The sequence below is a fragment of the Leuciscus leuciscus genome, assembly GCF_965113295.1.
Source record: "Leuciscus leuciscus genome assembly, chromosome: 5".
Classification (NCBI taxonomy): Eukaryota; Metazoa; Chordata; class Actinopteri; order Cypriniformes; family Leuciscidae; genus Leuciscus; species Leuciscus leuciscus.
In genome coordinates, this window is record NC_138729.1 from 33,318,390 (window position 1) to 33,344,052 (window position 25,663).

General features: G+C 36.7%; 1 protein-coding gene across 4 annotated transcripts in view; it reads right to left on the reverse strand.

Moving 5' to 3' along the window:
• Positions 1 to 5,861: 5,861 nt before the first annotated feature.
• Positions 5,862 to 25,663, reverse strand: part of atp2a3 (ATPase sarcoplasmic/endoplasmic reticulum Ca2+ transporting 3) — a 64,743-nt gene continuing 44,941 nt past the window's right edge. The window contains exons 9-22 of one of the 4 annotated variants that reach the window (XR_014206243.1): positions 24,773 to 24,861; positions 24,522 to 24,624; positions 21,378 to 21,509; positions 16,870 to 16,986; positions 15,684 to 15,902; positions 14,862 to 15,197; positions 12,632 to 12,852; positions 12,343 to 12,545; positions 11,737 to 11,822; positions 11,006 to 11,139; positions 10,451 to 10,568; positions 9,273 to 9,390; positions 8,645 to 8,906; positions 5,862 to 8,530 (exon numbers count right to left, since the gene is read on the reverse strand). Coding sequence is in view for 2 of the 4 variants with exons in the window: in XM_082170642.1 (XP_082026768.1) it covers positions 8,860 to 8,906; positions 9,273 to 9,390; positions 10,451 to 10,568; positions 11,006 to 11,139; positions 11,737 to 11,822; positions 12,343 to 12,545; positions 12,632 to 12,852; positions 14,862 to 15,197; positions 15,684 to 15,902; positions 16,870 to 16,986; positions 21,378 to 21,509; positions 24,522 to 24,624; positions 24,773 to 24,861 (1,923 nt within the window). In the remaining 2 variants the exon portion in view is untranslated. Of the gene's footprint in view, positions 8,907 to 9,078; positions 9,108 to 9,272; positions 9,391 to 10,450; positions 10,569 to 11,005; positions 11,140 to 11,736; positions 11,823 to 12,342; positions 12,546 to 12,631; positions 12,853 to 14,861; positions 15,198 to 15,683; positions 15,903 to 16,869; positions 16,987 to 21,377; positions 21,510 to 24,521; positions 24,625 to 24,772; positions 24,862 to 25,663 lie in introns of all 4 variants that reach the window. The other 3 variants (XR_014206244.1, XM_082170643.1, XM_082170642.1) reach the window with 3 other exon arrangements.

Genomic DNA, 25,663 nt, shown 5'->3' on the forward strand with positions numbered 1-25,663 from the left:
CACACACACACACACACACACACACACACACACACACACACACTGTAGCTACTGTGCAATTTTCTTTTTTCCTGCCTTTTCTCTCTCACCTTTTACCATCTATGAGTGCATCCTTGCGAGCTCCATTCAGTCTTTTCATAAAAATACTCTAAATGTCTGCTGTTGAGTTTGCTATGACTCATACCAATAATTTACACCAATGCTTTTAATATGCTCTTATTGCCACCAAATCGAGGAGAGAGAGAGAGAGGGGTAATAGACGGAGAAACAAGAGATAGATAAGGAGGTAGAAAAAAAGATGGAAGAGCAAAGGAAAAAGGGATTGGGTGGCAGAGTGATTTATCAAGCTGAAGGAAGAAGAAATCGGAAAAGCGGATCCTTAAGCCACGAGCACAGTGACAAACAGGCAGCTTTAGAAACCTATGCTTGTCTGTACGTTGAGAGAGAGGAGAAGAAAAGGCAATATGATGGGATTATTGCATCATTTCTCAGTGCAGCCTCACATTGCATAAACTATAATATGTGGCCCTTTATTTTTTATTTTCATGAAACCATTTAGAATGCCCATACTGAAGCATTACATGCACAAAAGAGTATGATTATGTTTAACAGTGAGATCCATGTATGATCAAATACACATTATAAAATATGGTTTCCACAAATGGACAATCAGTCAATAATGATACAGACACAAAACTTCAGAAAATTTCAGAGAAAAAAAAACCCCAACAGAACTTTTGAAAAACAAAGCTTCATTTTGATATGTACTGCAAAATAAATATGCAGTTCAGTAAGTGAATAATATGTTGATTCTGTAAATGCTCTGACCGGTTCAGTTCAGTGAAAGCAGACCAATTCCCAAACCAGTTACTCGTCTTTTTGAACTTTTAATTAATAGAGCTGTGCAGCGTTCGTTACGGAATCACACTTGGTCGTGCTGTATCTGTATGCCTATGTTTTCAAATCACTAAAAAGAACCAGCTCATATAAGAGTCATTCGTTCGGGAATCAGACTACACTGGTTACAATGTTTTTGATTCAATAAAAAGAACCGGCATATACAATACATTAGTATAGGAATCAGACTTCAATGGTTGCACTGAATATTTTTGATACACTAAAAAGAACCAGTTCATAATGAATCGGACTACACTGGTCAACACAGAACCGGCTCATCAGTCACTCGTTTGGGAATCGGACTACCATAGTATTTCTGTATGTTTTTAAATCTAAAAAGCAGTGGGGTAAAGTAGGCTATTTGAGTAAATGTAATAGTTACTGTAGTATCTTTTTGGCTACTTTGTAATTTGACAGAGTATCAAAGATATTAGCCACTTTTACTCTCTACTTGACTAGATTTTTGAATAAGTATATCTAGCCTACTCTCTACTCCAATAGGCAACATCTGTGATGAGTAATGCAATTACTCATTACATTTAGCATGGAACCTAATTTTTTCTGCAGCCGTTTATTTCTGCTACAAAATAAGTGATATTGCCATCTACAGGGTGAAGCTACTGTATTTTGTTCATTTTGCCCTTACACATCCAAACTTGTCAACAAGGCTACTTTACGTGAATGTGAGTGCCTTAGCACTAGCAGGTAGTTGCTGAATCATAAGCGTTTCATATGAGATGAGGACATGGCTGCAGCCAGCAGCTTTGACTATTTAATTTTACTTAATATTATTTTATTTATTCATTATATCAAAGAGACCCTTTTGAAGGATATTGGTTTACTTATGCCCTTTTTGAGCATTTGAGCTTAACGAAGACTTTTTGCTTGTTGATGTTTAAGAGGCTGTTGTGTCGACCTTGATGCATCACATATCAACTGCTTCTTGTTTTTTTATTGGCATGTCTCTTAGGTGTTGAGGATTACTGCATCGTTTAGGCTACATTCAGCATGAGTAAAATATCGGGATAGCTTGTCCCAGGTGGAAAGAGCTAATGAAGGAGAAAAACTTTGAAAGGGACGCTGAAGTTGCCCGCTTTCTTCTCGACAGGTAAGTCAATGTTACGGTCTAAATTACAAGCTTTTCATTGCTTGGTTGTGTAATTCATTGCATAGGCAGCATAACAGTAGAACATGTATAGTTAAACTCGATGAAGTGCTATTGGAAGACATGTTGTCATAGCTTCTTGGTACATAACGGCTACCGTAGTTGCAACACGCATTTGAAAAAGCAAGGCGCTAGAGAGCACTATTCGTTTGAATGCAAAATACAATTTCACCGCTAGATGGGAGAAATTCCTACACAGTGTACCTTTTAAACTCACCTTTGATCACCAAAATGACAATTTAAAAGTTTTTTCTTTAAAAAATAAATAAAATCATCATGCCTTAAAATAGCTTGAATGTAACTCTACAGCCTTGCCTCATTTAGTATAGGCGGTTTTATGCAAATTAGCCCCGCTCTTTCACTCGTTGATAATCACACATTGACGTGATTGGTTACAAGTTAGTTTGTGACGTCAGAAACACCAGCGATTTCAAAGTGTGGTTTTGAGGCTGTCTTTAGATCACTGCAGTTTTAAGTAGAAAATACTCCACAATGGTGTTGACTTATGAATTTGCACATAGTTTGTCTTAAAGGACAAGTTCGGTATTTTACACTTAAAGCCCTGTTTACAGATCGTATCTGATGAAATAGAACGGTTAAGATTAAAATTTGGACACATGCTGCTGTCCCGAGAATTTTACGTCTATTTCGCTTGATTTTTACTTCTTTTTTTTCTTTAAGTACGGAATTCAGGTACTCTTTACACCTCTGCTAAAAAGAAATGGCTCATAAGAGTCATTTGTTTATGATTTCTTTTGTCATTGTGAACACTCATACACTGTGCAGTTATCTAAAAAGTGGTCTAAAGACAATAATGATTGTAGATATTCTACAAGCTAAATATACTCTTAAAGGCAGTGTTTAGTTAAAGACGAGATGGCAGAGATAACATCAACATTCAGATTAATTATAGGCTCATAATTAACTAAAATATGTTATGCCTCTGAATCGCTCAGACCTTCTCTGACTGAGCATGCAAAATCTATGTTTAGATGGGATTAGTTCAATAATGACTTTAAAGGTATGGTTCCAAATATATTACATCTGAAAGAGAAATAGCGTCAGAGATGGCAAAACAGAGGAAAATTAATAATGTGCAGTTATTTATATTGAATAAGGTGTTTAGGTGCATGCCTATTAAGGGATTATAGCTAGCGTGGGAAAAAGAATGAAGCCAGTATCTAAAAAAACAGGCGTATTTTATAATATGGTTCTGGCATACTGTTATCTAATCCTAATATTAGACATTAAATGTGCATGCTACCAATCTATGTAATTTTACAGCAACATTAAAAGAACATTTCACTAAAAATGCAAAATAATGTCATCATTTACTCACCCTCATGTTGTTCCAAACCTGTATGGTTTTCTTTCTTCTTCAGAGCCAAAAAAGAAACTCTTTTTAAGAATGTTGGTGCGGTCCAAACAACAGAATTCATTGAATATCATGTTTTTTAGTTTTTTTGTTTTTTTTCCCTTCAAAATATCCTATTTTGTGTGCCTGCATCGGCCCTAAGGATAACCTCTTTTTTGCTGCTGTCACCTGTGGTCTGCTCCTGAAACCTGCATAGTGCACACAAGGGCCTATTCAAATAAACACATCAAGAAACGCCACCATACAGTACACATACAATGTACAATATAATGAGCTAATAAAAACTGGAGTTTATAAAACACTTTTGATGCAATACAAGCTTAATTATTAAAAGCTACTTTATAGAAACTGAAGTTATTAAAAAGACTATGACTATTATAATTCTACGAATGCTGGGTGGATTTAAAGTATTGCTATGCAAAGTTAACAACTGACTACTACACTATCAATTGACAGCAAACTGTCATTTAAGTCATCAGTTGCATTTGACGCACATCTGAATTTGCACATTATTTCGGGAACAATGTGTGTATTTTGCTTTATGTTAGATGATGTTGCTTGATGTTGTACACTGAATTCCAAAGTCTGTTGCTGTCTATTTTTATGCTGTCTGGATCTGGTTTCTTGGTCAGGTCGAGGTCAGGTCTTGTAACAAACATATAAATCTCAATGGGAACAAGCTAATTAAATAATGGTTTAATAAAACTACACACAAGTTAGACAGACGCCTTGCGATTTAAACTAATAAACCCATGAAAGACAGGGGCCTAAGCCCTAGGCTATATTGCGGTCAGGGTTCCTTCACATTTTCCATTTAAAATTTCCAAACCTCCCTGTAGATTTTTAAGACCATACTTTATATAAATGGTTCACAGCATTATTTTCAGCATTATATTTGGTGCATAGTATAGTCATCTGTAAATATTTTATTTTCTGTTTTTTATTCATTGGTTTTCTTGAATTGATAACATGCACTTACATGATGAATAGTAAGAATGAACCTAAGACACTTTATAACCTGCATATAATAACCTCGGACACATTTGTCTGATACTGTAAATGTGGTTTGATGTTGCACAATCACCAGACAGCAAAGTACATTCTGATTTAAATGATTGTTTGCTCCTTTATCTGTAGCTGGTTTGAGTGGCATTTGAATAAACATTCTTTTAGAGAAGTTTAAAGAGACCTGCTTATGGTAAAGACAAACAGTTTTGCATAATAAAAATGTGCGCCTTGAATTCATTCAGTCATGTTTGACAATCACTGAAGGATCGCTAAACATATGGCATGAAAACACTCTGCTTGTATGATAAATGTATTTTTTGAAAATCTTAATTTCATATTTTAAAAAAGCTGAATAGAGGCAATAGTCTGGAAACACAATTTTTCCATACTCCGTATGGGTATGGGTATCCAGACCTGGAAAATTCCATACTTTTCCAAACTGCGTAGGAATCCTGTGCATTAGGCCTAATTACACTGCTGTTCAAAAGTTTGGGGATAGTAAGATTGTTCTTTATTTTTCAAAGAAATTAATAATTTTATTCAGCAAGAATGCATGAAAAAAAAAGTATCACTGTTTCCAGAAAAATATTAAGCAGCAAACCTGATTTCAGCATTGATAATAAGTTATATTTTAAATTGCAATGTCTCACAATATTAAAATTTTACTGTATTTTTGATCAAATAAAAATAAGCAAAAGAACCTTCTTTAAAAACAATAAAAAAAAAAAAACTTACTCACCCAAAACTTGTGAACGGTAATGTACTTCTAACTGAACCATATAATATGTTGAAATCAAGTTATTAGGATGTTCAATAGAGATACAGCTAACAAACTGCCACGAAAATGAAAAATGCTTTGATTATAGAATGAAAATAGAATTGTTTAATTTGCAATCAGGTGAGAATTAGAAACATACTGCCTCAATAAGGGTTGTCCGAGTACACCCACGACCCACCCACCATATCTCCATGGCTTTGCTGTTTCTCACTGCCAGACTTCATTATGTGGAGATCTTCTCTGGTTCCTCCAAATCCTCTCTCTACTGTACAAGCGGACTAACCGTTTCTCTCCACTCAAACCCTACAGTATATCCGTCTAGCATTTCTCTGAGGGACGACATGTTGGCGGTGCTGAATTGCTTGATGAACGGTGGAGAACTATGAGAAAAGGCTACTTGAAGATGAAATTATTTAAATAATTCTATAATATCATTCAGAATCCCACTGAGTCTGTATAGAATGACAGGTTCAAATGTGAGGTGAGGTGTTGTTGAATAGAGCAATAGACCAGTAAGTTATGATATTACAGTGTCACCTGGTGGTAGCTAGTGTTCATTGCAGCCACAAATCCAGACTGCAGATACAGTAAAGGGATCTGGAAGCGCAAAAAAAGAAAGCAGAACAACAGAGTCGAAATAAATTATAAGATAAATAATCTTTATTTGACATGTCTTTTCATATATATAAAATTATGTATCCACAATTAATATTACCAAGGCGTTTACAGAGAATTCTTTCTCAGTAGTGGGTGCAAAGCTCCAGCCGGTTTGTGCGCAGGCAGAAAGACAAGACAGCTGTCCAGAACGAACGGATCATCTCAGGACCACTGTGCTCGAGAGCGAATGGAGGGAAACGTCACTACAATCTTTTCTTTGCTTTTCTGATTGTCAGCCTTTCGAAAGCGTTCGTTACAATCAATCAATTACGTTTCAAAATGAAAACATTCAGTATTGTTTGATGAAAACGGTATGTAGCAGAAGCACAAACAAAAGGAGTTTGTAAATGGAATTGAAAAAGATTTACAAAGTGGACGTCCAACTTTCTGCATAACACACAGACATTTGATATATCTGGAGGCACATGTACCCACACCATAAGCCAGTATTGACTACTGGACGTCACTGTGTAAACCACACGATGTTCCTTTACCAGAACAATCAAACAAACAAAACAGACAAAAAATAAAAACTAAAAGTCCTCAGACATTCAAACCCATTTATAGTTGCAAAAATGATCATTAGCACAATTCTTATTTTTATTTTACAACTCCTAAGCTAAATTGAAAAGACACAGAAACCCCTGCAACCTTTAAAAACAAACAGTAACAATGAATAAACAAACTCTACTATTCTACAAAATATTCTCCATCTTCAGTAACTTGAATGCAGAGAAAAAAAAGAGTTTTGGACTGTTTTCTTCCGGGTGGTGATGTTTCATTTAAGTCATTATTAAAAAATTAAATATACTGTATAGGTTATTAATTACAGTAACAAGGTTCCATGCAATCAGGTATTTCATTTTTTTTCTTCTGTACAGAGTTCAAGAGATCAGTAGTTATTAGCAAGGCTGTACAAGCCAACACTTTCTATTGGCGCAGATGCTAGTGTGATGAATATGAGCGGCCTTACTGCCTCGTGTCAATACGCTGACCCTAAAGTTATATGGTAATACGTTACCATTGGAATAGCTACAGGTGTGAGACACAGAGCTTGCCTGTTTTAAATAGCATTTACATCACTCACATTTATTACTGGCAAAACGGATGATTCTAGACTGCGACGAAAGGATGCTCACGCCATCATAGCTAACAAGCGGACACAGACTCTTCACACTGTGGTTTTACCACGGCAAGCATAATGACACCAGGCACAGGCGTAGTTGGTTTGCCAATTTGTCTGAAAACAGCACACCAGCATTTCCCAACAGATCGATGAAGGCATATCATACCCTTAACAGCAAAACTGACAAACTAAACCACCTGGGTTCTTTCAGTCAAATACATTATTATTACTTTATTAAAAAGAAAAACAAAAAAGAAAGAAAAAGTAGCAGAATTCATCAAGATTGCAAGAAAAGCACTAGCGGTAAAGAGTCCTCCGTCTGCGGACATGTACGGCAAGCATGTAAGACCCACTGCGTAAAGGATGTTTGTGTGTTCATGATGACGACGATTTCAAACTCAACCAAAATGTAGAATATGGAGGACGAAAAACAAGAGCAAATGAAAAAAAGCCATTTGGCAGCATACAGTATTAAAGGATGAAAAGGTCCGGCTAAGGACTGCAGATGTTAAACAGCTGTGATTACTGTGATTTACTCGGATAAGATGGTACAGGGAAGAAGCGAGTGAAAGTACATTCAAGTGAGAGCCCTTCACTCCGTAATGAGTGGGCAATGTGTTTGTGTCTGTGTGTAGGAGTGAGTCAGATAATGTTAAACAAGCAATGCTGTGGACCTCGTCTGCCCTTCACGTCAATGAACAAATCCCTTTCTTTCCTCCTCTTCCCTTTCAGAATATTCAAAACCTGCCATTGATAGTAATACTTACAGCATGTGACAGGCTGCTCCATGTTTGGATCGATTTACTTGCAGCAGAAAGTTCCTAGTGTTCAACTGGAGTTCACTCTACAGAACAGAGGAGGTGAAGAGGAGGACAACTCTGGGATACATCAATTCACATGCTCACTTTGTGTTTACAAATTAAAGAATATGAATATTCAATATGAAAGAAGAAAAAAAAAAAAGGACTGTTTTGAAATATTTTACAGCTAAAATGAATTCCTGGGCCTATTATTAAAAAATCTGCTGCCAGGTTTAGCCTTGTGTAAACAGTTATCTAAAGGAAATGTATAGCTAAGAGAAGGACCTCTCAGCACTGAAGGTGGCAACCCTGTATGTAAAGAAGAGAGAAAGGAGAGAAAAAGAGAAACTGGAGATGACCACTTAAAGACACTGGCCATTCTGTCCGAACAAACATTCACACGTTAAAAGACGCCCATGGTGCCATCTTCATCCTCTCTTTTTCAATTTCAGTCTCTTTTCATTGTTTATAGTTAAATGTTTTTCTATGGCCAAATTATGATTCATCGTCCCCCTGTGAATTTAACCTGTAATACCCAAATGCTTAACCTCAAACCCCCTTTCTTCTCCCTCAAGTGCACCAGTAACTGCCATACTATGTACAGAAAGTGTGTTGAAAGCAAAAAAGCAAGATAAAATAAAAACAGTCACACAACTGACATGATTGAATTAGGCCCATGCACATGCCAGCACACACACACACACACACACACACACACACAGACCTAATGTCTCGCTTTCTTACAAACACACACACACACACACACACACACACACACACACACACACACACACACACACACACACACACACACACACACACACACACACACACACACACACACACACACACACACACACACACACACAGTAACAAACTACAAGCCCTGCTTGTTTTAGTGGTGGCTGGACATGCAGCGGAGACACGGGAGGACTGATGATGAGGAGTCTGATGACGCGTGTGTGAATGTGTGTGCATGGGGTGCAGTCTTAAAAGATCAGAGGAAATAGGCAGGTGGGTGCGTGTGTTCATGTGTATATGGAGGAAGTTGTCCTAGAATTTCAGCTGCCGACTCTTCCTGTACCTTTCCTCCTCTTCACCTGCAAAAGGCCAAAAATGAGAGAGAGAGAGAGAGAGAGAGAGAGAGAGAGAGAGAGAGAGAGAGAGAGAGAGAGAGAGAGAGGTTAGAGGTTTTTATAGTGCCTTCAGGAAATGAAGACCAAAAGAATAAAGGTGATTTTGAAATGGACAGGCCATAGTTAAAGAAAATACCTTTTTAAAGATGAGAGGAGAAAGTTAAACTGCCGGAGGAGAAACGGATCAGAAGAAACAAACAATAAATGACAGAGTCAATATAAAAGAGACAGAAGCATTGACTGGAATATTATGAACAGTCATATCAAGGACAGCGACAACACTTTAGCCACACAAAAAGAGGGAAGCATGTTCCTGTAAACAGGCTGTACCTTCTAAGTGGTGGCGGGAGATATACTTGAGTGCCTCATCCAATAGGATGACAGGAATTGAGATCTTGAGGACTACAATCCATTGGGAATAATGCAGTGGAGTCACCTGGAAGATCAGCTGGGAAACACAAGATAAGACAAAATGAGAAACATAACATGCAGGGATGCAATCTCATCAGGTGTGCAACAGAGGCCAAAGAGGCGACCCGGGGGGCATATCCCAGCTTTAAAATGTGCAGTTACAGTCAGTTTTATCAAAGAAAACTTTAGGATGACCATGGCACTCTTTTGAATTAAAAAGCCTTATTATCTAAAATCAAAAAAAAAAAAAAACTCCAACGCGTTTCGGCCCATGCCTTCCTCAAGGAGAGCAACACAACAAACACAACAAACTCAACAACACATGCATGCGATTTCATTCATTAAGAAGACATCTGATTAGTTAACAGTAGTCATGTGATCAACATCATTTTACAGCAATAAACATTAACCAATACATTTCCAAACTCAAAAACGTACATTACACTACATTGGACTTTGTTTACACTACAAATTTTTTTAAATCTCTACTTCAGTTGTTCTGGAACTGATTTAATATGACTACACAATAGAATAATTTATTATTATTAACAGCAACAACAATAACAATTATTATTATTGCTTTTATTGTTTTTAAAATATGAAATTATTTTATTTTATTCAATTACAAAAATGAAAACAAACATTATTACTATAAATACTACTGAACTATAGAAAACTAGTATTTAATAATAATAATAATAGTTATTATTTTGCAGTACAAAAGTAAAATTGTATTACTAATGTTTTTGGCTGTCTTAATTTCTTTGCTTTCAAACATTAAACCATAGAATGTTTATATTTTGAAAAACCGCAGCCTCTCTTTTGCTGACAATACATTTAGAAATGATAGTATAAATGTAGTAAATGATTAATGATTATTTAAATGAGTTAATGATTCTCATTTTTGGGTGAACATTCCCTTTAAATGCTTAAATATGCACTAGTCTTCATATCTCCTATTAATCTTTAGGTTTTTTATTTGTTGGTTTATTCCACTAGGTGATTTTGAGGTTCAATCCATCATTTGTACCATTATATAATATATTCAATCTAACTCTGTAGTGACAGAAAAAGAGATTTTCCAATATTTGACTCACCGGTAGAGGCTCCACATACAGGATGAGGAAGTGTAGAGACAAGGAAAGGATTATGGCTCCCAGCAGCCATATATTCACCCAGGGTGGCATCCTCAGCAGAGACTGATTCTCTGACAGGCTGAATGAGAGAAGAGTTGGTATAAATAAGATATTTAAGACCCAAGGCACTGATTGAGACCAAGGTTATGCTCACATAAAAAAAAAATGGCATAATGCACTTAAGGAGGAACAGTCCTCCTGAGCAACCCGGCTGTAAATGCCTAGATGAAGGCCACAATCTTTGAGGGACCAACCCAGATCTTTAACCACCAGTCTAAGCCACTCATATTATATTGAAGTGAGAAGAATGGATGTAGCAAAAATGACAACAATAACATACAAAATATATAAAACAATAACAAAAAAGATTTATTTTAAGAAAATGAACTCGAGAGCTGTTACAGACCCAGCTCAACCGAGCTCATGAGACATCTAAAGTGTGCTTTAAAGAAACTACTTAGACATATTGAAAGAACACAGCTGATGCAATGCCATCACCATGGCTGCAGATCTTACCTGTTAAGAGAGTTGAACATCTCTATGGTAACAAGCACAGAGAGAGCCATGGTGGTGGGGTAACGTGACTCAAAGACCTCACAGTTAATGCCCTCAAACATGGGGTTGTCTTCTGTACACTGCATGAAGTGCCGCTACAGATGAGAAAATTAGGGGGGGAAAAAAGAAAAGAAAAGAAAAGAAAAGAAAAGAAAAGAAAAGAAAAGAAAAGAAAAGAAAAGAAAAGAAAAGAAAAGAAAAGAAAAGAAAAGAAAAGAAAAGAAAAACAGTAATATTAGCACCACTAGCCATCTTGAAGATCTTTAGCTACATTTCAAATGGTGATCTTCAAGTGTTTGTTTTCTTAGTGGTTTCACAGTGGCTATTAATAAAACAGAAAGGCTGTGTTTCAGTACATCTAATAATAACAGATGCAACATTTATAAAGACAGGAAATCATTTGACCCATTGATGGCAGTCATTGAGACCTCTTAGTTCGGCTTAGTTACGAAATTAAGACACATTAGCATTGCAATATTACGGTTGTTCTGCAAAATATTAATAATAACAATTATTAGAATTATTATTATTATTATTATTATTAATAAATACTTATTTTTTACTATAGTTCAATAGTATTATTAAAAACAATAATGATTGTTATTAATAATTATAAATTAACTACTATTAGTAGTAGTTCAGAGGTCAAACATAAACGTAATGTACAGTATACGGTCTCACTGTTGACTCACCAGCTGATAAAAGGACACCTGTGGCCCTTCCTCATCATACAAATACCACCAGGTAGCAGCACTGACAGTGCCTAGACCCACATATCCTAGAAAAACAAGAGTAAAAGCCTGTTAATTGGTTAACGGTAAGTTCCCTTACTCTATATAGTGGAAATCTGTAATAGATCTAATGGGACATTTCACATAATTTTACAGTAAAATACTTTTTAAGCTTTTGGAACTGAAATAGAAGTCGTCATCCTATAATATACAGTGAAAAACTATTTTAGTGCCATGATGCCGTTTTGTATTTGTGTGCATGAAACTGTGGCATCTTCTTTTTACCTCAGTGGAAAAGCTAAACTATGATTTATAATGTGGCTTTCTCTTTACTACAAGTGTTTTTAAGGTTCTTGTCAGTATATTAGAAATGTAAAAAATAAATTTTAATAATTTGGTATATTAACATTACTTCAGTTAACATATTTGTCTTTTTCCTTTTTCTTTTTTTTACAGTGTAGAGCTGATTTACAGTTTTCAGGGGGAAATCTGTAGGTGAACTAATGTGGCAAAAACAAAATGTCAATAATATTAGATTCTATGAAATAACCAAGATATTGGGCTAACCTCCGATAGCCAGGTATCTGAAGAAGAGCCAGCCGGAGATAAGAGGCTCCTTAGGATTTCGGGGGGGCTTGTCCATGATGTCCAGGTCAGGGGGATTGAAGCCCAGGGCAGTGGCCGGCAGACCATCCGTTACCAGGTTCACCCACAACAGCTGGACAGGGATCAAAGCCTCAGGCAGGCCAAGGATGGCTGTCAGGAAAATACTGTGAGAGGGGGAAAAACGGGAACTCGCATGAGTGTAAATGTGGTTGGGATACTGAAGCACTAAACAAATCAGGCTCTCACTCACCACACCACCTCTCCCACGTTGGAGGAGATGAGGTAACGGATAAACTGCTTCATGTTGTTGTAGATGGCTCGTCCCTCCTCCACTGCGGCCACGATGGTGGAGAAGTTATCATCAGAGAGCACCATCTCGGAGGCGGACTTGGCTACAGCGGTGCCAGAGCCCATGGCGATGCCAATTTCAGCCTTTTTTAAGGCAGGGGCATCATTCACGCCATCTCCAGTCTGAAAGTGAGATGGGAGGAAGGAACAGAGTGAAGGATAAGGGTTAGTGCATACTCATGGGATTTTCACACAACACTTAACATTTGCTAAGCCCTAAGCCCCACTTATAAACCGTGACTGACCTGCTGGATAAACTGAATTGTGGCATATCATCAGATAAGCTTTTGCTCTATTCTAATGCACCTCTATGAAGGTTCAGTGTGTTGGATAATTTCTGTATAATTCAGTAAAAGCTATACAAGGAATGCATGTATTTTTGTCCAAATCTTAAAACAAATCTGCATGCTAAGGATTAAAGTGTCAGCCGTCTTTCCCGAAGGAAAATGTATAACATCAGAAATAAATAAATAATTTTATTCAGCAATGATGCATTAAATTAATCAAAAGTAACAGTAAAAACATTTACAAAATTCTAAAAGATTTAAATAAAAGATTATAACAAATGCTGTTTTTTTTGTTGTTTTTTTTCATATTCTTCAAAGAATCTTGTGGAAAATAATGCATCGTGGTAACCACAGAAATATTAAACATTTTCAACATTGATAATAATAATAATAAGAAATTTTTCTTGAGCACCAAATCATATTAGAATGATTTCTGAAGGGTCTTGTGACACTGATGACTGGAGTAATGATGATGAAAATCAGCTTTGTCATCATAGGAATAAATTACATTTTAAAATACATTAAAATAGGAAACAGCTATTTTAAATTGCAATCATATTTCACAGTATTATTAATTTTACTGTATTTCTGAATAAATAAATGCAAACTTGCTGAGCATGAGAGTAACATTAATCATGTTACTATGTAATTTAATTATTTAAAGAGCAATACAATTAAAATGTTTGAAATGTCACACTTCATTCCAGAAAACACAAATAATATTCAAATAAATATTTTGCCACATAATGAATATGTTTTACTGAAAAATCATTGTTCTAGAAACATCCAATTCACTTCAATAGTATGTTCTGTAAAGCTTGTCTGAGTTAGCCACAGTAACCAAAAGGGGGTGGACCTTATCAAAGGGTCAATTTAAAGTATATTAGTTTATACGGTGGATTAAAGTAAAGATTTAATCCACACTGAGCTGAGAGAACTAATGATCAAAAGGTACATTTTATTCACTCTTAGGGAAAAGCGTATTACAGGCTGGGGATTAAACAGGAGTCAAGTAGAAGATGAGGAAATCTTTTTTTCTTCTGAAAGAAGCAAAGCAGCCTCTGTCATGCACACTGATGTCTGGGAAATACCTCGAGTCCCTAAACGATAAACAGACACATGCTGAACTGAAGCTGGGGGCGACAGCGTGTGAACAGGAAGAGCACAGACATGCTCTCATAACTCCAGCAGGGAAAATCAGCGTAAAATACAAGGCTGTCTGTCTCTGAGAGATGTACAGTAGGTGCTGCAGCATATTATTGCTAAGAGACTGGAGAGTAGAATCAGAAACTTCATCCTTCTTATGATCCCAGATTGTATGATTGTCACCTTCAATCGTATTAACAGCCCAAGTCTGTGAGAACAATGATCACATGCTGTATTTAAAGTTATTCATTGGTGGTGGTAATGAAACATTTAATTTTACTCAAACCAAATGTATAGCAATTAGATTTTACAATAATATTAAATGTAAGGTTAATGCCTAATAATTCCTGGTCTCATGTTAATTTGAATTAAAAAGGTTTGAGTGCAGGGCCCAAAGTTAACTTTTTCCACACCTGCTAATTGGTGGGTGAATTGAGAAAATGTACTAGCCATGATAGTGAACTTACAGTACATCTGGAAGGTCAGACTATCGTTCTTACAATTCAATTTAAAACATTTATTATGTTGTATGTTGTAGCTCTTAATAAAGTAACCAATTGATGACTGACTTTCACTTTTTTCAGGCCAGTTTTTACTACCATTTGGTGGTTGGCAAATGTTTATTTCGCACTCTCTTTTGGTGTTTCAACAGTTTTTTGAGGTCCTTTTGTGAAACCAGCCACTAACCACTTATCTCACCATTGCTGTGATCTCATCAAAGGACTGTAGATAAGCAACAATCTTTGACTTGTGTGCAGGCTCGACACGGGCGAAGCACCGTGCTCTTTTCACAGCCTCTCGCTGGGCCTCTGGAGTCAGGTCATCAAACTCTCTACCCGTGTAGGCCCTTCCTTCCACATCTTCATCCTCTTTGAAAATGCCGATGCGTCTGCAAATGGCCACGGCGGTGCCCTTGTTGTCCCCGGTGATCATGATGACACGTATACCGGCCTTACTGCACAGCTTCACTGAGCCAATCACCTCCTTTCTGGGCGGATCCAACATCCCCACACAGCCAACGAAGGTGAGATTTGACTAAACAGATGAACAAATTTTGCATGTAATCCAAGACATATAAATGTACATGTACAGTGGGGCATGAGACTTAATCCACATGCAAAATGTATGAACAAAAGCAATACCAGAAAAAGAAGTGGAATCTACAAACAAATATATATAATTTTTATGTGTGTATATATATTGCTTCAATAACTGACAATTGTTAATAAATATAATCTGGTATAAACTATAATATAATAATAACAACTAATTAAAAATTGTAACTAATTAATAATTGTTTTAATACATAATTTTAAACCCAACAAAATTCTATTTGAGAAGTGTCCTTGTGTTATCTTGCTTTAAAATAAACCTCTTGATGTTTTGCTATGTAACGGAATGGAACTGTTATATTTTTTGTGTCACTGTTCATTATAGTATACATAGCGAAAAACTATTGTGGTCAAACATCAAGTGTAGAGATGTGTATAAAGATTTTACACAACATCCAAACTCTCTCACCTCATACTCTGAGAACTTGACAGCGTTTTCCAGGTCCATTTTGTCATCAGGAGGAGGAGCGTCTCGTGTGGCCAAAGCCAAGCAGCGCAGTGTGTCTCTGCCTGACCCCCAGTCTCTAATAGTGCTCATCAGCTCCTCCTTCACTGCCATGGTCAACGGGACACGGTCTTTACCAACACGCACAAACTGACAACGGTCAATCACGCTCTCTGGAGCACCCTACATACAGAAAGAATAAAAGGAGAACCAGGTGTGATGCAAAGTTTACTGAAGGTATTTATAGATGTCCGATGTTCAGTGTTGGGGGTAACGCAAGTTACGTAATCAGATTACTTTTTTTAAAGTAATGCATTACTTCTAAATCTACAACAAAATATTTGAGTTATGTTTTCAAATAAATAACTCAAGTAACTTTGTTTTCCCAATTATTGACTGGTAGGCTATCCCATCCTCATTTTGAGAGAAATCAGGAGGTGAGGCAGAGGCGTTGTGTACGCTGTGTAAACATGATAGATATTGTAGTTATAGACTAAATGTCCACATGCTTTATTCATTTAACTTGCACAAAAACATTCAGTGGAACTCAAAATTAATAAAAACATTGAAATACAAAGTCAGAATATTTTGCAAATCTGCAATAGTTAAATACAATAAAACAAACCTACTTTATGTATTTAATCTCACTTTTTAACCAATGTCTTTGCTGCTGATCCAATTTGATGATCCAATTCAACTATACTAAAGCAAAATTTACTTTACATAAACATCACATTTGTGTTTTGTTTTTTTTTATTGCTGAGGAGTGTTTAACTTTCTTCTCCTGCATCCTATTTGTCTGCAATCCAGAATGGCAGCACAGCTGAAAGGTTTGTTTGAGAAGCACCCTCTACTGTACAGGTGTGAATTTGCATTTCCTTTTGCATTTGCACCTTTGGTGTGAAAGGGCCTTTATATTTGCCAAACATGGAACCTTTTTTTTTTATTTATTAAAACACAAAAAAGCAAGACCAGCCCAGATGAGAGAAAGTAACACAAAAACAATGTAATGCATTACTTTCCATAAAAAGTAACTAAGTAATGCAATTAGTTACTTTTTAGGGAGTAATGCCATATTAAAGCATTGCTTTTTAGAAGTAATTTCCCCCAAAACTGCCACTGTTTTTGGATGTGTTTAAGCTAGCAATACCTTGACAAACATCTTGCTCTGAGAGTTTGAGCCATTGGGAGTGCAGTACACAGACATGGACTTCCTGTCTCTGGAAAACTCCAGTGTGAATTTTTTCTGCATGAGTTTTCTGATAATCTAGGGGGAAGAAGGAAAGAAAAAGAGATTAAGAGAGAATGAGAGATGTTACATTAAACAAAAGTGAAACACTCTCTGCTATTAGTGTGCATGTACAGGTATGTTGGGTAAGATGCCCTGCACTCTCTCAGCTGTTTTCTAGGGTTGCCTTCAGACATCACTGTTTGTAGTCAGCAGTCAAGCCCAGGTGGTTGGAGAAGAGTCTCATACACAGTAACTGACAGACTCTATGCAACACTGCAGTAGTTTTCTCAAAAAGTGTTTAGACTTTAATTACAGTAGCAACAGAAAATTTCAAAATATGTTTGAAACTAACCGCAAGGTTAAACAATTAGGCATCCCTGCATATAACTTTTTATTTAAAAAAAAAAGTACACAACATTTAATGAAAAAGCATTCAAAAGTTTTGGAGTTGGTAGGATATTTAAATGTGTTTAAAATACGTATCTTATACTCACAAAGGCTACATTTATTTAATAAAAATACAGTAAACAGTAATATTGTGAAATATAAGTACAATTCAAAATAACAGTTTTCTATTTTAATATATTTGAATTTATTCCTGTGATGGAAAAGCTGAATTTTCAGTTGCAATTACTCTAGTTCTCAGTGTCACATGATCTTTCAGAAATCATTCTAATATGCTGATTTGGTTGCCAAGAAACATTTCTTAACTGCTTAATATTTTTGTAGAAACCATGATACATTTTTGCAAATTCTTTGATGAATAGAAAGTTAAATAGAAAGTTTAAATGAACAGCATTTATTTGAAATAGAAATCTTTTGTATTAATAATTTGACTGTCACATTTGCACAATTTAATGTGTCCTTGCTGAATAAAAGTATTAATACAAATAAATAAATAAAAAATCTTACTGACCCCAAACTTTTGAATTGGAGTGTACATATGTCTACCATAAATAAAACATATTTTGCTAAAAAATAGAAACTGATCATCCCCCATAATTTTCTGTTATATATTCACTTTTGAAAATAAATAAATAAAATTAAATAACCAGAAAAAAATATGCAAGAGAAACATTCAGTGATGCAAGAGCATCAGTTTGCCACTAGGTGGAAACCACCTCCATCACATGAGAACAGAGAGCATTTACACTGACCTACCTACTTACTCTGTTGCCTTCTCTGTCTGTGGCTCTGTTTTATATTGGGATCAGATGATCTACTCAGTCATGCTACAGATGTTTAGATAAGGCATGCATGTGTGAGAGAAAACCAGTGTCTCCCATTTCCAGCTTATCTGAGAACACAACGTCATTCCTCAGCAGGTTTCCTGTGTTCTCAATCCTCAAAAAAAACTAAACATCTAACTCCCTATTACATCAATTAATGCGCCCATCCAACCATCTGACATCTTTGAAAGTTTACCACCAATATGCAGAGACAGAGGAAATGTCTCTTTTTTGTTTCCATAGGGCAGTGAAGTTTTGGATCAGAGTGGAAAGTTTAGATAACCAGGCGAGTGTATGAAGAGGTTATCTAAATATTATGCTTTTCCTCTGGGAGTCTGTGTGACTAAGTTTCTTTTTTTGGAGAGAAGAAGGATTAAGGGGTCAGCAGAATAAAGAAAGTGGTGCTGGTCATTCACTCTTTCAGAGAAAAATGATCCCCGTAGGGAAAAGGGAGAGGGGGATCAAGACTAGTCCACTGTTCCAATGTTTTTATTTTGTCCCAGTGGTCTTTCACATCATACTTACACCAATTGGCATCCATGCATAAAGTTGACCAACTTGTGTGAGTGTTTGTGTGTTAGAGACATCTCCCATCATGTTTTCAGGGTTTTAGTGAAAATAATTGTTTATATGCAAGAGAAACTCAGTCATGCTACAGATGTTTAGATAAGGCATGCATGTGTGAGAGAAAACCAGTGTCTCCCATTGTGTGCACACGCACACATATTCGTGCTGTCAATGAATAAAAAAAACGTACCAAATTAAATAGCACATTTTTCTGTAATTAATCACACATTTTTCTGTTTTTATATATATTTTGATATTGTAATAATTTGAAAGCTATAAAAAAAATAACATTTAATTTAAGTGAACTTAAATCTTCACATAAATCAGGAGTATTTTGTAATAAATGCCACATTTACCTGTGCCCTTCAATTTATCAGGACTCAATTTTTCTATTGGCCCAGTCAGACCGGTTCAGATTCCCTTTCGATTCGGTTCACACTTGCTTCAGTTTCTGACGCTTACCGTTTTCTTCGAATACTGAAGCCTGATTGGTTCACGCCTTTCAGCCCGCCAAAAAGGGCGGGCCGATTGCCTATTTAAGTCGTGCTGAAAGCCATTTTCGTGAAAAATGTTCTCCTTCAAGCACGATGATAATCTTGCTGACTCCGAAGAGAAGAAAGAAGCCTTCTGCTCGCCGTAGAACAAGCCTGAAGCAGGGTATTAAAGGCGCTTTCACACTTGCAACTCACTCAGCGTTTCTCCCCTGCGGCCATCCGGAAATTACTCAGAGCAAATTTCACGATCTAAAAGAGCAAATTCAAGCGGCGTTTGCTTCAAAATGACGCGCCATGAGTGTGGCTCATAGAGGGCTCCTCTGCATCCCTTGGATGAACACACTGATTGCATAACTTGCCTGGGACACACCCACACTGAGGTTGCACTCATGGAGACCAACTGCTCTCGCACCGACGAGCATGGGTCTCGCACTGCTGCGCTCTGGGACCGCTTTCTTTAAAGCGAGCAACCTGCCTTGCACGCTCTCCCGTTGTCTTCCCTGCTCGAGCAGAGACGGAAGAAACAGTGGAGCCGTGGGGCGGAGCAACCAGACTATAGTTAGCTCATGTCGGCACAGCGCCCACGTGCCTCACTCTCCCCTCAGCATGACGATTCACAAGTGCTCTTCACCCACGAAGACCAGCACCCCTCACTTTGTGCAAGTGGCATGGTTTCTTTTGGCGGCTCCGAGGAGGGCTTTGACGACAGTATGTCGCTAGCTGCTTCTGAGGCAGAGGACTGGGTGAACTCAGGCGATGACTCCACCCCCGACCTCTAAAAGAGACAGACACAGCCAGGCCTCGGCAGGACTCAGAGCTTATCTGGCTGTAGAAGAGTTGGGCTTAAAGTGGTCAACCCCAGTGGAGCTCGCCCGCATCTGCCTCTGCCCGCCCACTGCCCTCGGCTGGAAAACCAAGGTGGCCCATCCCTCTAAGCCATGCAGAGCTAAGCCAGAGCGTACGCCGCGAGTGGCCAAGCTGGATCCGGCCTTCATACAATGGCGGTCCTCCAGGTATCCCAGGTTAAGCTTCTCGCCATGGCCTTCAAGGAGCTGCGCAGCGCAACCGACCTCGCCCTGCACGCCACTAAGTCCAAGGCCCAAGCAATCGGTCATGCCATGGCCAACCTGATGTTCCACGAGTGTCACCTTTGGCTGAATTTGATAGAGATTAAGGACGCAGACAAGACAGCCCTTCTTGACTCTCCCTTGGGTCTATTTTGTTCTGGAGTGGATAGCTTTGTGGAGCTTTTTACAGCAGCCCAGAAGTTGTCGCAGGCGATGTGCCACTTCCTGCCAAGGCCTCGAGTCACCCGAAGTCGTTGTCAACTGAGCAGCACGCCAAGCCGGCTCCCGCAACTGCTCAACCCCAGGCCGAGGCAGAATCCAAGGTGAAGCAGCGCTTCCACCCAGCTAAGCGCTACCCGTTTCCCAGGAAATCGCTCCATCTATATCAGTTGGGGTTAGAACCGTACTTAGTGGAGACTCCATCCCCAAGTGGTTCGCATGATCTGGAGCATTTTTGGGCAAGCAGATGTGGACCTCTTTGCATCGAAAGAGAACTCCTACTGCCCGATGTTCTTTGCAAAGGAGAAGGCACATTAGCCAACAGGTGGCCTCCTCTGCAGCAGGAATGAGCATTGCGTAGCTTGCTAATGCTACTGCGCTTACATGAGTTGCAACGCTGCCGCTCCTCAGTCAAAAAATTCTGATGAAAATGGCTTTCAGCGTGACTTAAATAGGCTGTCGGCCCCACCCTTTTCAGCGGGCTGAAAGGCCATTTGTCTGTGCAGGTGCAACAGCAGCAGGTTTATTAGGCTGCTGTCACTTTAAGACCTGCCACACATGATGCGGATCTGACACGCATCCCATTTTCTCACAATTCTACGTTAATTTAAGACTTAATTTAATTCATTTAACTATGCTTGTAAGGATACTCGACAGAACGGCCATGTCTTCATTTCTTTTAAATATCCTGTCTTGCACCACTGACCAAACTTTATGAGCTCTAATATTTCTTCTGAAGCTTCAAATATCTATCGCTCCATTTATCGTTTTTCATCACGAACTCTCCTGTTATGTTCTCTTTTATTGCAGTCTGTCTCATATCCTGGTGCACACCATGGCTCCCTTCTTACCAAGTTACAAGCTGCAGCTCGGTCCACTTTGCTAAGTCCAGAGAGATCCGTTTTAAACACGTTCATCTTCTCAACCAGCGTTGTGAGCGCAGTTTCCGTGGCCTCGCCCACTTTCTCGTACACTCCTTTAGCCTGTGGGACAGCATAAGCACAAACAACATGAAGTATATGGCACTTGCATAATCATTAAAACATAAGACTAGAGTCATGAACTCACTTCAGAAATGATTGTTACTGTGCACTTTAAATGTCGCATGAAAGCAATGGACCATACGAGTATGTACTGTAACAAAGAAATCCAACTTCATCTAACTCTGTACATGTACAGCAACAAAGCATGTCCTATTTAACATTTTAAATAATTTCTATATAGGTATTTTTATGAAAAGCACATGACCGTTTTCTAAGGCTGTTTGGGTTTTGATTCTTAGGTACTGTTAAACTGTATACATTCAATGCAAATCAATTTAGAAAATGCATGTACTGTAAATTTTGGGGCCTTTCAGATGTTTTAATGTTTTTGAAAGAAGTAACTTGTGCTCGCCAACGATGCATTTAATTGATCAAAAATACAGTAAAAACAATAATATAGTGAAATATAATTATAATTTAAAATAACTGTTTTCATTTTTAAAATATATTTTAAAATGTAATTAAATTCCTGTGATGGCAAAGCTAAATTTTTAGCATCATTACAGTCTTCAGTCTCACATGATTCTTCAGAAATCATTCTAATATAATAATTAGCTGCTCAAGAAAGATTTCTTATTATCAATGTTGAAAACAGTTCTGCTTAATATTTTTGTGGAAACCATGATTTCTTTGATGGAAAAAGAACAGCATTTATTTAAAATGGAAAGCTTTTGTAACAATATAAATGTCTAAATGACTCATTTATAAACAGTGGTTTAAAATTGATTTTTTTTTAAATTACATTTACAAGACTATAAATCACAATTTTTAATTTATATTATATATATATATATATATATATATATATATATATATATATATATAATAAATGTATATAATATAAACTTTAGGCTGCACCTAAAGATCATGGGCTGTCACTATTCCTCAATTAAATTAGAGTAATCTTTAGAGTTTTAAAAGAATCCTCGATTGTAATTTACCCATGTCGAGTAACCGACAAAATCCGGGAAGTGGCGTTTCCACAGAAAGAATCCATGAACAGCATTATTAGACCGATTTCTAAGGCTGCACAAAGTATTAAAACCATAAAAAAAAAAAAAAAAAACATACTACAGCATAGCTATTTTATTTTAATTAATTTTAAAAGCTATTGTTTGCTTTGGTCTGTTTTTATTACATAAAAAAAAAATTCGATTAATCATCAAAATAATCGACCAATGACTCGATTACCAAAATAATTATTTACATGCTTGTAGGTATTGTGCGTCTCAGAGCGGCTCTGTTCACAGATGCTGCACCACATGAACCGTTATTTACATACGTGGAGCGCGTCTCAAACTCTATCTCTGCATATGCTGCGAGTTTGGGTTGCTTATAACGTTCATCTGGGCAAGCAATGTGCGCAATTTCATCAGATTTTTAAGGTGAATCATTTATAAACATACGTCAACAAAGGAGACTACATCATCATGTTTCTAAATATGCAAAATGTTCATCGCGATTTCAAAATAAAAGTCTAAACCCTCGCTCTGAGTTTGCATGTTTTGATGTCCACATTTTCTTATTCAAGAAATGACAGTGGCTGTAGCATTTCTATTTTAATGAAGTTGCCAAATATTAAAGATTAAGTTAACATTTTAATTAAATATCGTTTGGCCAATATTAAAGGAGCCGTATGTAAGATTGTGGCCAAAACTGGTACTGCAATCACTTTCAAATTACTGTAGAGCGGTGTATCCTGGCCGGACTACTGTTGTCAGTGATATAAGTATTTGAAATGAACATGATTTCTTAATGTCTAGTGACATATCAGGGCCATTTTATGATTAATTGAAATACATTTCTTACATACAGCTCCTTTAAACCAGGATTTGATCTACTGTAAAGTGTAACACCAAGTCGTGGGAGCCCTCTGCAGGCATTTGTTATACATAGCCTGATGTACATAAGTTGATTGTCTATATTATGTAAAAAAAAATAAAAATAAAAAAATAATAATAATAATAAAAATATATATACACATTTAAATATATATTATCTAAAAAATATTATATATATATATATATATATATATATATTTTTTTTTTTTTATAAAAAAAAAAAAAGCATTTTAACAGGGTTTTGCTATAAAACTATAATATGATTACTTGAATTTGATACTTTATTTGAAACAATTATTATTTCCTCATTATTATTATTTATATAGGCCTATGTATTTGAAGTCATTTTAAAAGCTATTGTCTGTTTTTATTACTACAAAAAATATCAGATTAATCGATTAATCATCAAAATAATCGGCTGATGACTCGATTACCAAAATAATCATTAGCGATAGCCCTAACAGTGTGCTCTATGAAAATCCCAGGCTAACATTTGTTACTCATCATTCAAACACATGGCTCCAGTGTTAACATCTATAAGGGTTTATTAGAATCACAGTTCGCTTTAATTAAGGATGCTGGTCAACTTGGTCCTGAAATTTGCATTATTCCAGGAAGCAGGGTGTTGTGGTAGTGAAACATGACATTTACTAAGCTAGCGATTATTTATCCTATTTAAAACATGGTCAGATTAAAGTAATAAGACTTTTTTTAAATATTTGCTTGATATTGCTGATTTAGTGGCGTCCTTTAACTTTAACATTAGATTGGGTGCCTTTAACAACAAAGTACGCTTTAAAAATCTTCAGCTTGTCCTAACTTGCACTGTCCTTTACCCTACCCGTCAACCACGGAAAACGCTATGATATTATGCAACAGTAACCATGATACCATGGCAATGGCACAGAGGTGAGAAATACAAGCCAAATGCACAAAACAAGCAAATTAAAAAGCTGTCTGTCCCTAAAGAAAACAGGGTGAATAGTTAACACTTGCAATGAGAGTAGGACAGACTCAAAAACACTGAACAAGACTCATTTAGTTAAACTCAGAAGGTTAAATATGGCATCCGAGGCTTGGATGCAGGAGAAGATCCACGCACACAACTGACCTCATTATAGTCCAGCGAAGAGTCGTTGCACAGGGAGCAGACAGTAGCCAGTTCCACTAGACCATCATAATCTCCACACTGCACAGGCTTGTCAGCTTTCAGCCTAAGGGTGAGACAGTTATTGCAAGATAAAGGGATGTAAATTCAAACTAAGTATCCAGAATGAGTATTAGATTATTTGGAGGAGGTAAAAATGACAAGATGTTTTGGGAAGGATCAAGGACTCAGAGTTTGTTTGTGTGTGCTCTTACACTTGTCCCTCCGGAGCATAGGTTGAGCCGGTGATGGTGAACTCATGCAGGGAGCAGCTGGTGTCATCAGCCTTATTAACCACAAACATCTAAGAGAGACAGAAGTGAGATAGGGAGAGAGACAGCATGAGAAACATGGAGATTAACTAAACATACTGCACATCAGGGTTACAAATTCTTTTGGACATTTAATTTCTATGACTTCTTTACAGTTGTTCATGATTATTGGATTAGGATTTTTGTTTCTGAGATTGCACTCAGAAAATGTTTATATTTATATTTATATATTTATATTTATATATTTATTTATTAATACAAAATAAATTATACATTCTTAGTTTTATAAAGTAACCTTAACATTTTGTAAATATATACATTACTATTCAAAGTTTAGGGTCAGGAAAACTTTTGATAAAAAAGAAAGTCTCTTATGCTCACCAAGGCTGCATTTATTATAACAAAAATATAATGATGATTTTTTCCCCAAGATTTTCTGATGATTAGAAAGTTCGAAAGATTTTTTTTGTATAATGTGAAAGTCTTTACTGTCCCTTTTGATCAATTCAATGCTTCCTTGCTTAATAAAAGAACTCCAAACTTTTGAATGTAATATAATAAGAATAATATTAAAAATAAAAACTACTGGCCAAATGGGCTGGCAGAAAAAAAAAAATCTTATTGTTGAGCCTTGTATCCAGAAACAAAATATGTCCACTATATAAACTTTCATGACTTCAATGTTTTATTCATTTCCAAAACATCCGCAGGCCAGGAAAAGTCCATTTTAAAAATTCCCTGATATTCCCAGGTTTTCCATGAGGAAATCCTGGCATATAAAGTTCTAAATGCTTATACGTTTACCATTTAAAAGTGGTTCTTGTAATTAAATAA